The sequence below is a fragment of the Paroedura picta genome, chromosome 3, assembly GCF_049243985.1.
Source record: "Paroedura picta isolate Pp20150507F chromosome 3, Ppicta_v3.0, whole genome shotgun sequence".
NCBI lineage: Eukaryota > Metazoa > Chordata > Lepidosauria > Squamata > Gekkonidae > Paroedura > Paroedura picta.
Genome location: NC_135371.1, coordinates 129,158,265 through 129,170,773, shown reverse-complemented (window position 1 = coordinate 129,170,773; position 12,509 = coordinate 129,158,265). Strand labels below are relative to the sequence as shown.

Below are 12,509 nucleotides of genomic sequence, written 5' to 3'. Positions count from 1 at the left end.
TGGAGGCCTGGCAGAACAGCACAGTTTTGTTTATTTATTTTTCTATCTGTATGCTGCTCTTCCCCAAGGACTCAGGGTGGCCAATAGCACATGTACAATGCATTTAAACCACATCTGTGAGGCCCTTATTTATTTACATGACTTATAGTGTGCCTTGCTCATTGAGATTCAAAGCAGAGTACACAGAATAAATACATACAGCCAACAGGAAGGGATATCTAATAAACTATGCAATAATGCTGGATTGCAGAAATCTGAAAAGAATCGGATATCTGAAAGTGAGCTGGAACAAAGCATGGCACGTTAAATCATGCCGAAATCACACAATAGGAGCACACTTCTAGCAACAGACAATATGCGGTAACATAGTCTACAGTCCCAGTTCCTTTATCAAGGCATCTTTCCGAATCATTTCATTACAGTAAAGCCCTCTTGCCTGTGTCAAAAAGCCCTCCTGAATAATTCACCTCTGCATAGTTTGCAGAAAGTGAGCGAGAGCAGCCCAACCTCATCAGGCAGGCCAATCCATAAGCTGGAGAGGACCCTCTTCAGATAATGCAGTTGTCCATTTTGCCCACCTGTAGGGTAGCATCTGTGGAAGGTTCTGCTTGGATGAGCAGAAGTCTAGGGAGGGAGGCAGTCCCGGAGATAGGGGGGATCAGGGCCATGAAGGGCTTTAAATGGGATAACCAGTACCTTGAACTGAGCCCAGTAACAGATGTGCAGCCAACGGAGAGACTTTAGGAGTCATATCCATGCTGTGCCTAGATACTGGTCTGGAGCAGGTGGCATATTGAGAGCCTGCAGTACTTCTAATACATTCCCCCAGGAACTGGATATGCAAACGCAGGGGATAAATAAGGGTGCTTGTCTTATCCAGGCAGTGCACAGTGCTGGGATTGCAGCACAAACAGCAGGAAGAGATGTGCCTCCACCTGCCCTATTCACTGGTGCATTACAGAGTAGTTACTGTCCCTGCAATTATGGGAAAGTACTCAAGGAATGTAGGGTATTGCAACCAATTCAGCACTTGCCTTTTGCAAAGATTATCTCTGCTGGAAGCCATTCTCGGCATACTCCACGGTTCAAGTAGCCTTAGTTGTTTGTGGTGCTAATACAGGAAAAGATGGGGGGTGGGGGGTGGGGAGGATGCAGTGCTGCTGACACCCCTCTGGCTATGTAACTTTCCATCCTAATTCTGGAATGGGCAAAATTTCTGTGAGCTCCAGAAGAACAGTTATTCCTCAGCTGCCGATGACTTAAAAGAAGCACAATACCTTCTGCAAGACATCAACAGTGTTGGTACAAACGGTTTTTCAAATGCATGGATCAAGTCTGAATTGTCATCTGCTGAGATGATTATTCATACTTGACATATCTCTTTGGAGAACTACTGTTAAGTCAAAGCGGGGTGGGGTAGGAATGGAATTAATTCTAATTCTGGTGATTTGAATGTAGATGAAGTGATCGTTCAAATATTTATTGTCAAAGCCATAGGTTTCTAAACTAATCACATTCCATTATTTACTTTATCTTTAATTTTATTTTAAAGAACGCAATCCAATCCCCAATAATGTTGTTCCCTTGGAGAAAATGGCAAATGTGGAGGGTGGACTCCATAGTATTATTCTCCACTAAGGTCCCTCCCAGTCCCAAATCCTGCCCACTCCCAGCTCGTTGCCATAGTCCCCAAGTATTTCCCAACCTAGAGGTGGCAATCCTACAGAGGGGTCTCCAACCCCATCCTACACTGGCAGCCTTCTTTGGAGACAGAACTGCCTCTGTTGGATGGATGCCTAATTGCATGAGTTGAGGAAAGACCAGAATGAAGGAATGGAGGGAGGGGAGCTATAAATGGGGGAACCTATGCTTTACCAAGGGGGGGGGGGGTCAGCAATAGTTCCATCCCTTATTATTGAACACATTTTTATCAATTCACAGAAAAGCTTGTATGAGAATGTGGAGTATTTCCACCAATTTTGCCTTTCTGTGTCTTTTATTTTTTTCTCTCACATTCCATTTTGTTACTGACATGGTTCCCATCTAGAATGGATTTTCTAGGAAGCTGCAGTAGGGAGGCAGCATAGATCCCATCCATGAACTTCATCTCTTCACGGTATGGCATCCAACCCATCAAAATGTTCATCGAGCAGCATCTGAACTTCATTTGCACAGAACTTAGCCATCCTATACCTCATTTAGCATCAGTTATTCTTTATTATGTTTTGAATTTCCCCTTGGCCATTAGGCTTAATGAAATTGACTAGAATTAACTTCTATCAGTTTTTTCCCTTGAAATATTCAATGTGTATTTTTATGAATGGTCACATTCTCCTGTTAACTAAAAATGGTTACATTGCTCTGTCCCTGGGCTGATGGCAGTGCTGGAGCAGGTGCTGCTGCCGCACGGTAGGAGTTCAGTTGAGGGGCACAGTTGCCAGCTGCCTGTCTCTGGAGTGTCTACCTGTGGCCCACCTGTGATGCTGCCACTGCAGCTGGCCTCCCTCAGTGTTCCTCTGGTGAAGGGGCCATCTGCAAGACCAGCCTCAGGGGCCAGGACATAGCCTTGTGCAGGCAGCCCAACAAAGGCAGATTACTTGAGAGCAGAGCAACTGCACAGCCCTCTTGGCATTTCCACCAACAAGAAAAGGCAGTCCAGGCTGGTCAGTGGTTGCCAGACAGATCCCTTGGACTGCCGTTTCCTATTTGTGGTACACCCCTCCCACACCAGGCCAATCACCTTCAGTTTTAAGGAGTGTGACGTTGGGCCCGCAAACCGGGTTTTATTAGGGGGAAGACGATAGTTATTCCTAGTTCATTATTTCTCTGGTCAACCACCAAAACTAACCACAAAGGCACCCTTGACCACCACAGGGTCTGGTTCCGTATATGGTAGTCATGTATTTTTCTGACAGATCCCTCCTGGCCAGTCTTCCTACACTGGCATGATCTACTACCACAAGGCATGTAGACCACAACAATCTCTATGTCACTTAGTTAATAACATCACAGCGCTTTACTTCCCCTTCCTCCTGAAGGAGGGATGGTGGTGAAATCCTTGGATTTTTAATGTAAATCTGATTGTAATGTTTAAAAATGTTTTAACGCCTGTTTTATTGGACTGATACGTTGTAAGCCACCCTGAGCCCTCAGAGAAGGGTGGCATATAAACCCCCCAAAATAAATACAGAGAAATAATTAAAGGTGATACAATCCTTATAACTAAAATGCTTTGAAACACTTTCAATTTTTTGTAGGCATGACTAGCATACACTTAAGGTTGCCAACAACCTGGAGAAAAACATCCTGTCCCTTTCACAGGATGCTTATGTGCAGAAATGGACAGCTAAAGCTTCTCATGGCATAGAAGAAAGTAACAGCACTTTAAACGGATAGGACACTTCCCTCCAGGCGACTGGCAACCCCACAATATGGAAAAGGAAAGCAAAACCCTTTTTTGCAAGCCTCTTTTCCAGAGCATAGAGCCATGTTAAACTCAACTGCATGATTGATTTGCCCTTTGCTCAACGCATTTGGAACTTCTCCAAAATCAGATCTTTGACTTTTGAGCACAGCAGGATATTTAAGAAGCCTTTATTGGACTAGATGGCCTGTATGGCCCCTTCCAACTCTATGATTCTTTTATTGGAAAACTTAAGAGTAAAACTCATCAAGCTCTGCTCCCTTGCCCATGAAGATTCCTTCTTTCTATTTTAATTTATATATTCTATTTTCAAGGAAAAAACAGACAAACAGAAGAAAAAAAGAAATTCTACATAGCAATGTTGGAACCATTATTCTTTATGAAATACAATAAAATATGGATTAATAGACATCTGGATTATCCCCTTCTCCTCCTCTTCAAATTCTCCTTCCCTTCCAAATCAAAGCATTATTCAATTTTCAACAATTTATTGCTATATTATCCTTATGCCATTACTTTCATTATTACTACTGATATATATCATCCTTCTTCTTTCAATGTATATTGCTGTTTATGGTCGAGGAATAGCTCCACTTTCAACAGTGGATGTCTAGTCAGATCATTTACAAAGGAGACTGAAAGGCAGGATTTCTTTCATTCATCCCTCTGAAAATAAAGCCCTCAAATACAAACAAGAGAAGCCCTCTGGCAGGATCTGGGTGATCTCTCACCTTTCCATCTGCTAACTGAATTGGCAACAGCTATCAGGACTTAATTCCCCTCTTGCCCTGATAGTAATCAGTGCACAGAAGGTTTTACAGAATTTACAGGAGACCATGCTGTGACGAGCATGGACTAAAAACCCATTTCCCCACCTTATCCTGTTAAGTTCTGTCCCGGATGCATCACATGACTGGGCGCAATGTTGATTGGGCTTCTTCCCAAAGCTATTCCTAGCTCTGAGGATGGCTAGCATAACCTGGTAATAATTTACATAGCCTTTTACCCTTGGCCAATCACATTTCTCTCAGAGTTCTCTCAGCCTCACCTACCTCACAGGGTGTCTGATGCCAGAGATGCTAGAGAACCTGGGAGGTGGATGCAGTCACTTAAGGACATCCAATTTCCACAAGCCCATGCTTCCCCCTTGCCCATCTGCTACAATGGAACTACAGCAGGACCAACACAACTTGTTCTGTTTGTACAACCAAAAGTATCAGTGGCAGGACTCTTCCAGGTTATGTTGTGCCTTTTCTTCCCAATACCTGCTAAAGTTAGGAAAGGGCTACAGCTGAAACACATCCACTGAGATCACTTCTGGAGCAATGTGTTCTAGACCCTAAATATAATGGCCATGAGCAGGACTCAAAACATATGCACCAGCTATGGGTGCCATTTCAGGAAGGTCTTAAAAGATTCACTGCCATAGATGAATTAAAGTTATTTTTTTAAATAGTATATTTTAAGATTTGTTACAGTTACTTTTCATCATATATAATAGTGACTAGTGATCTTTGTGCCATGCTCCTGTGAACTAGCCTACAATATCTAAAACACAGCTAGTGCTTTTCCTAAACAGTAACACACACACACACACACCCCACATGCACACAGGAGAGCCAGTGTGGTTGCAATTGTTACAATGTCTAACAAAGAGCTGGGAGAACCATGCTTGCTGGCTGCTCTTGGGCCAGTCATGCTCTCAGTTTATCCTACCTCACAGGGTTGTTGTTGTGAGGATCAAATGGAGGAACGGAGGTGTCCCCTTGGATCCCCATTGGAGAGAAAGGTGGGGTGTAAATGAAGTAAATAAACCCACCAAAGTCTGGGCTAAAACAAAAATTGTTGAGAATAGTTAATCTGTTATGAAGTCAGTCTGGGGGAAACCCTCTATGACCTTGTTCCGCCTCATGGATTCAGTGCAGAAGACCTACCTGAGCAATGCCTTCCTCATTGGCTTCCACCTTCTTCTGCATCTGCAGCATCTGCCACATGTCGGCCACCGCGGTGCCACTGCCGCTCTTGGTCCTCTCCAGTAAGTCTGTCCCCGAAGGCAGCCTGTCCAGACCGGAGACCTGTTTCTGGAACCCTTTCAGTTTTTTACCCATCCCTTGGACACTGTCTTGCACCCCCTGGACCTGATCTTCCATGCCACGGACCTGATCCCCCACACCCTGGAGGTTATTCTCCAACGTCAGCAATTTCTTTTCCAGGTCAGCCAGTCGAGCAACACTCTCCTTGGGTGGCTTAGTCACATCCTCGAGTGACAGTCTCTTCTCAAAAGGCCCCAGTTCCTCAAGTGCCCCGATGGCAGCGGTGGCAACAGAGGGGGGTGGGCCCCACTCCTGCTTCATCTCAGTTATAATATCCTCAAGTTTAAGATGCTTGAGGAGGGCATGGAGTAGGGTATGCAGGGCATTAAAATTGACAACGCCGACCTCCGGGGTCCCTATGGAAAGGTCCGCCAGTTCGAACAAACTTACTTTGTAAGCCATTTCTCTACCTGTCAGGAGTTTACTCTGTATGGGGAAATGATTTGCCTTCTTTTAAAAATAATTTTTTTTCTTGAAATAGAGAAACCGCGCACCAGTCCTCAGAAAATATGGACCGGGGCGGGGAAAGGATGAGTTAGAGAAAAGATCGCCCTTCCCAAGACACATCCATTCGCAACACCGAATCTGATCCTAACAGGTTCTCGTCCTATATACAGTTCATTGAGGAACATGAGGGGATTTCTCCCCCCTCTGTGGCTCCAGCGACATTCCTCCCCTTGCCCTTGAAAACGACCCGCTCCTGTCTAAAGGGTTCTGCGTAAGTCGTCCATGCGACTTCAGCAGCCCCATAGACTGCGCTCCGGCGTCGAGCCCCGCCGCCCGCTGAAGTCGCGCCGGCAAGAGGCAGAACCGCTCGCTGCAGCGCCTCGAACCGTTCCTTCTGCGCCGTAACAATCCAGCCCCGTTCGAATCCTCGCGTTCTATTGGCTACTTCACAGACCTCCCCGCTCCACGATTGGCCACGACAGCTGCCCATGTGCTTTTTGTTTTCCTCGCCGCCTTCTGCTGGAGGCGTTTCGGCGTTTGTGGTTGCTAAGCGGCGGAGCACGAAGCGTTCACTTTCTGCAACCGGAGGCTGGCTGCGCCACGAGAAGTAGTTCCTTTCCTCCCGGTGGGCGATCGCGAATGAGCGCGGGTCGGAAATGAGACACGCCAGTTCCGGACGGCATCCTCCAGCCTGCGGCGAGTCGGAGGGCAATTGGAAGGTGCAGGTTAATCTGTCTTTGCCCTCTACAAAAAAGAGCAATAGTTTCTGGGCAGCACATTCAACAGAGATGAAATTGGGTGACGTTCAGTTTAGTAATGGAATTCATGAACTGCAATCTTCCCGACCCTCACTACAGTTCTGGATGGCATATAGATCAGCAGCACTTTCCTTGTTAATGTTATACAGCATAATATTTTATAAAGAGCCAGAAATAGCCTTCTGCACGCTGCATTCCAGACTTCATCAGTAGCAGGAATCCCAGAAAACTTCATTTTCCTGCAGACCCCGCAGAAGTCGGATACTTGATTGGAAGTGACCGCAAGTGAAACCTTAAGAAGAACCCCAGTCAAAACCTTGGCGTTTTCTACAGGGGGGAAGGTATGTGTGGTTCCCTTGTTGCTGCTCCCACCATGTGGCTTCCGCATGAGAGTTCTTCCCGACCCCCATTACCAGTCTAAGTTTGGGTGACTCCTAAAATATTGGCCAGTGTGTTGACATGACTTCCACTGTCAAGATGCAGGCAAGCCCATGCCCACCCCACCCCCATTTCTTGCACCTGTTTGCCAGCTGTAGATGGCAACCCTTCCCCATGGGGAGGGGTGTGGGGGTGGATGGTAGGGAAAATGGCCCCCCGTGGGCAGGACTGGGGAAACCTTCCCTTCTACACAGTAGCCATCCAGGCCATTTCCACCAGGCCTTCAGCCCTGGGGTGGGTGGGGGGAGAAGGTCAGAGACAGTATAAATCTTTAGTACTCAAAGTCATACAAAGACAAAACTCAGCAGCGCTTTCCTTTAGGACTTCTTATAGTTTGGGGAGGTGGGGAACATGCAGCCCATTTTAGAAATGTGGATGTAATCCTTATGTGGAATTAGCTTCCTGATTCTCAGAGTAGGTGCTTTTTCATTCTACCCAACTCTTTCCTCCAGGGAGGCCCATTCCAACATGAAGCTCATTGGGTGAAAGTGGGTCATGCACTTCTTCTTAGCATAACCTGCAATCAGGACCAAATATGTTAACCAGCATTGCCAGCTGTGGAGGGAAAAAAATGTCCTGTCCCTAAGACAAACAGCTGTTTTTTCCTACCCCGCTTTTGACTACCCAAAGGAATCTCGAGGTGGCTTACAATTGCCTCCCCTTCCTCTCCCCACCACGTACACCCTGTGAGGTAGGTAGGGGCTGAGAGAGCTCTAAGGGAAAAGTAACTGGCTCAAGGTAACCCAGGTGGCTTCATGTGGAGGAGTGGGGAATCAAACTCAGTTCTTCAGACTAGAGGTCAGTCCTCTTAACCACTACACCATGCTGGGTCTCTTAAACAGAAACTTAAGGGAATGTTATTTACCAGGGGGAATCAGATCTTCTACTCAGACCTTAGCCTCAACCATAAACCTGGTGGAAGAGCTCTGTCTTGCAAGTCCTATGGAATGCTGAATGCTCCTGCAGGGCCCACAGCTCTTCCGGGAGCTCATTCCACCAAGTAGGGGCCAGGACCAAGAAGGCTCTGGCCCTGGTTGAGGCAAGGTGAGCTTCTCTGGGGCTGGGAACAACCAGCAGGTTGGTGCAAAGCTCTCCAGGGGGCATAAGGCAACATATGGTCCCTCAGATACGTGGGTCCCAGACCACGGACAGCATTGCGCGTGTGCGGCCGCGCATTGTGTGCGCGCGGCCAGGCAATCGCCCTCCCTGCTGCCACCGGTCCCCAGCCTGAAAAAGATTGGGGACCACTAATTTAGTGAACTTACAGTAGGGATAACAGTTATTGTCTGGGGATAAGGGGGAGATGAAGAGGACTACACCCCAAAGCATGCATGTACACACATGGAAAATTCACAGGTGTATATGTAGTGGCATGCTGTGTTTATGCAGACTGGGATCTCATGGTGAATATAGGTGAGCTACTAATATGCTAAGCATGGACCTGTGTGGGGAAGGGAAACACTTCCCCCCCCCCCATAACAGTTTGGAGAAAGAAATAGACAATAGGCTGAAACACCCAGAGGGCACAGGGGCTCCCTTTCCCTGATGATTTTGATTTGGGGTTGTGGATCTGTTACCACATAATGGTGCCTTTACCTGTGCTGTACCTGTGAATTTGTAAATAAATAAAAAACACCCTAAGACTCCTCTACTCTCGCATCTAAGACAACCAGCCCCAGGTAAGCAATAGCCCCTGGAATGTCACAGCCCTTGGAGAAGTGGGGCGAGCAAAGTAATATAAGCATGTTGAAACGTAGAAGAAAATTACACCCAGGAATTACATCAGTAGAAAATAAGAACATCTTTCAGGCTCCCTAGAAGATTTAAAGCTTGAGGTAGATGGAAGATCAAGAATCTCTAAAGCCAAGGTGATGTCTTCTGAATGCCAATGAACAATTGGGGTCCCAATAACATTATTTCCCCTAGGTGGGGATTAGCAGCTCCTCAAGATAACACAGATGATGATACCTGAAGGAGGATCTCTTTGGCAAGAATTTTTCAGGTAAGTTTTTCTCACGGTTTCTGCATTAACCTCACTTTGGATTTCTACTGGATGATGCGAGTTGGTACACTTTGCTTTCCACATTTGGGCTTTCCCCTTATTTCCCAGGCTGAAATTCATCATATTATTTCCACATTAGGAAGGAGGCAGCTTCCCAAAATGCTTTGCTCCCTTCCCCGTTTCTAAAAAATATATATATATTTTTTACAAAATGGTGCCTTCTTGCACCTTTTAAAAAATTGTTCCCCTTCATTTCACATATTCTCGATTTCCTCCCCCCTTTCCCCCGGTATACTTTTTAGAAAACGTGCTTATTGTGTTACAACGCAAATCCCTACAACGTGTTTTTCTCCCCCTGAAGGATCAAGGAAAGCAGGTGCAGAGTTTCCCCTGCCTACCTTCCCCGATCAGAGCCTTCATGCAGCTTCTGAAGAATGGGATGGAGGTGTTTGTGGAGAAATCCATGTTCGCCTTCCCCAATCAGAGCCTGCAGCAAACTGCGGTGGGCTCCTGATGGGTTGGGAAAGGTGGGCATGTAGTTCCCTACACCCGTCTCCCCCAATAGGAGTCTGCAGCTGGCTCCCATTGGGCAAGGCAAGTGGGGAGAATGCTTGCCTTCCACGATCTTCAGGAGCCAGCTGCATGCTCCCATTGGGGAAGTCAGGCATGGAAACTCTGCATCTGCCTTCCACGATCCTTTAGGGAACTCTGTGCCACCCCTCCCCAATGCGATTTGGCAGCTGTCTCCTGCAGCATTGGAGAAGAGAGATGTGGGGAACTCTAGCTTGGCTTTTTGCATCCAGAATGCACCTGCCCTAAGGATCCCTGGGGTGGCAAAGAGCAGATGCATTCTGTGTGTGAGCCTTGGCAGCAGGTTGGCTTTGCCGAGTTGGCTTCTTGCGTTCATCCAGAATCTATGCACACTAGGAGGAGGGTAGCCAGTTAGTCATTCCCACTCTACCATGGTTCTCTCCCATGGCTTTCACTAAATACTTTTTTTAAAAAGCAGTCTTTCACATTACAATGCAGAAATGTAATAATGCTATGACCTTTTTTATTATTACACCTGGAGACAAGCGGGGAGGGGCAATCGAGAGCACAGAATTATCTGAATTATGCTCCTGAAATGTACAGGAGATGGAAAAGGGGAGCATTAGGGCACCTTTCCCATGGGAGGAGGAGGGAGGACAGCAACAAGTAAGGGGGCATCCCAAAACACTTAAAACACTGACTGGCGCAGTGAAACCCCCAAATTCAAGCATTTGTATGCTGAACAGCCCTGATTTAGACCCCATTAGGTCCCACTTTAAAAGTTGAAATTTGATTTCCTGGGGATTCCTTTGCTGGGGGGCGAGGGGGCAATTCAGGTATGCGCCTGAAGAAATGGATTTCAGTGTGGAAATGGATGAAAAAGTTGACTTCGAAAATGCAAATTAGAACACTATATTTAGTGCAGAAACAGTCACAGTCTGCATAAGGGCTTATTGGAGAGGTCAAATTGGTTGGGCAAGTGTGCAGGCATTTCCTTTTCTTGCTAGAGCAAGGTTGGAGGAAGACTCACAACAAAGTTTAGGGAACATTCTATAGCAGTGGTCCCCAACCTTTTTATCACCAGGGACCAGTCAACGTTTGACAATTTTACTGAGGCCCGGGGGGGGGGGTAGTCTACCACCGCCTGAGCCCCTGCTCCACTTGCTTTCCCACCAGAGCCCCTGACTTCTTGCCGCCCACTGGTGGGCGCTGCCAACACCAGCTGCGCAATGCCATGCCAAGGGGGAGCTCCAGCCATGGCGACCGCCGAGGAGCACCAAAGGTGAGCCGGTGGCAGAGTGGCAGGGCAGCCCCCGAGGCAGCAGCCGGGGATGAGGACAAGGAGGAGCCGCGGACCAGTACCGACTGATCCACGGACTGGTACCGGTCCCTGGACCGGGGGTTGGGGACCACTGTTCTATAGGATGCTTATGACCACCTATGTGAAGGCTGCAAAGAGAGATTTCTGTGCAGCCTCGATTGCATTCACAAGCTCAGGCCCAGCACAATTATTTAGGGTAATTAGGACTTAATCATCTTCGATGACGAGCACCAGAACAGTAGCCAATTGGAGATTCGCTGCAATGCATTTGTGAGCTTTTTTGCAGATAAAATCTCAACACACTTCTGTGACCTTCTCCCAACTCTTAATACAGTAAGGGAACTAGAAACCCCTCGGCCATTTCTGGGGGGTGGACTTGATAATTTCAGGTGCCTTTTACAGGATGAAATGGACATCAGTCAGGCCCACCACATGTCCTCTGGATCCCTGCCCTTCGTGGCTGCTTTAAATGGTCCTCGAAAAGATGGGAGGCCAACTCAGGAGACAATAAATCTCTCCTAGACTTTAGGGACCTTTTGGAGGGGGGCTGAAGGAGACAGTGGTGTGTTTTTTATTGAAGAAACCATCTCTCCATCCTTGGGAGCCTGCTAACTATCGCCCGGTCCTGCATTTGCCGTTTCTGGGGAAGGTGGCAGAGAGGGTGGCCACAGAACAACTGCTGGCATTCCTGGAAGAAGTCACAGTCTGCATAAGGGCCTTGATCCATTCCAATCCAGCTTTCAACCTGGCCACGGTGTAGACACTACGCTGGTCGCCTTGATGGATGACCTCCGATGCCAGTTGGACCAAGGCGAATTGGTGCTGCTGATACTATTAGATATGGGAGTGGTGTTTGATGTAATCAACCATGACCTTTTGGCTCACTGCCTTAGGAGGGGGGCATGGCTGAGAGGCAGAGTGTTTACTTGGCATTAAAGAGGTAACTCTCTAACATCTCCAGTTCTAAGGATCAGAGAGTTGCTGTTATGGAAGACTTTACCCTGAGAACCTGGAGAGCCACTACCAGTCTGAGTAGATAATACTGACCATGATCAACAAATGGTCTAATTCAGTATAATTCACCCTAATTCACCCTGCTTCAGATGCATCTGGAACGCCCTTAGCTATGAATAGCAATTGTTGAAACTGTCTTGTAAGTCTCTATTGTATCTTGAATTTTAAAAGTTGTTTAATTTTTCAGTGACTAATTTGTATATTACAGAATCACAGAATCATAGAGTTGGAAGGGGCCATACAGGCCATCTAGTCCCACCCCCTGCTCAACGCAGGATCAGCCCTAAGCATCCTAAAGCATCCAAGAAAAGTGTGTATCCAACCTTTGCTTGAAGACTGCCAGTGAGGGGGAGCTCACCACCTCCTTAGGCAGCCTATTCCACTGCTGAACTACTCTGACTGTGAAAAAAATTTTCCTGGTATCTAGCCTATATCGTTGTACTTGAAGTTTAAACCCATTACTGCGTGTCCTTTCCTCTGC

General features: G+C 47.0%; 1 protein-coding gene and 1 long non-coding RNA gene across 6 annotated transcripts in view; one reads left to right on the top strand and one right to left on the bottom strand.

Annotated features, from left to right (window-relative positions):
* The window catches only part of QRICH2 (glutamine rich 2), a 56,473-nt gene extending 49,997 nt beyond the window's left edge, over positions 1–6,476 (bottom strand). Inside the window, exon 1 of one of the 3 annotated variants that reach the window (XM_077327704.1) lies at positions 5,359–6,476. In XM_077327704.1, the coding sequence (XP_077183819.1) occupies positions 5,359–5,919 (561 nt within the window). In that variant the 5' untranslated portion in view covers positions 5,920–6,476. The remainder of the gene's footprint in view (positions 1–5,358) is intronic. The other 2 variants (XM_077327705.1, XM_077327703.1) reach the window with 2 other exon arrangements.
* The window catches only part of LOC143832794 (uncharacterized), a 35,105-nt gene continuing 29,032 nt past the window's right edge, over positions 6,437–12,509 (top strand). For 2 of the 3 annotated variants that reach the window (XR_013229406.1, XR_013229408.1), the window contains exons 1-2: positions 6,437–7,063; positions 9,087–9,162. This is a non-coding gene — a long non-coding RNA (uncharacterized LOC143832794). Of the gene's footprint in view, positions 7,064–9,086; positions 9,163–12,236; positions 12,502–12,509 lie in introns of those variants that run through there. The other variant, XR_013229407.1, reaches the window with a different exon arrangement.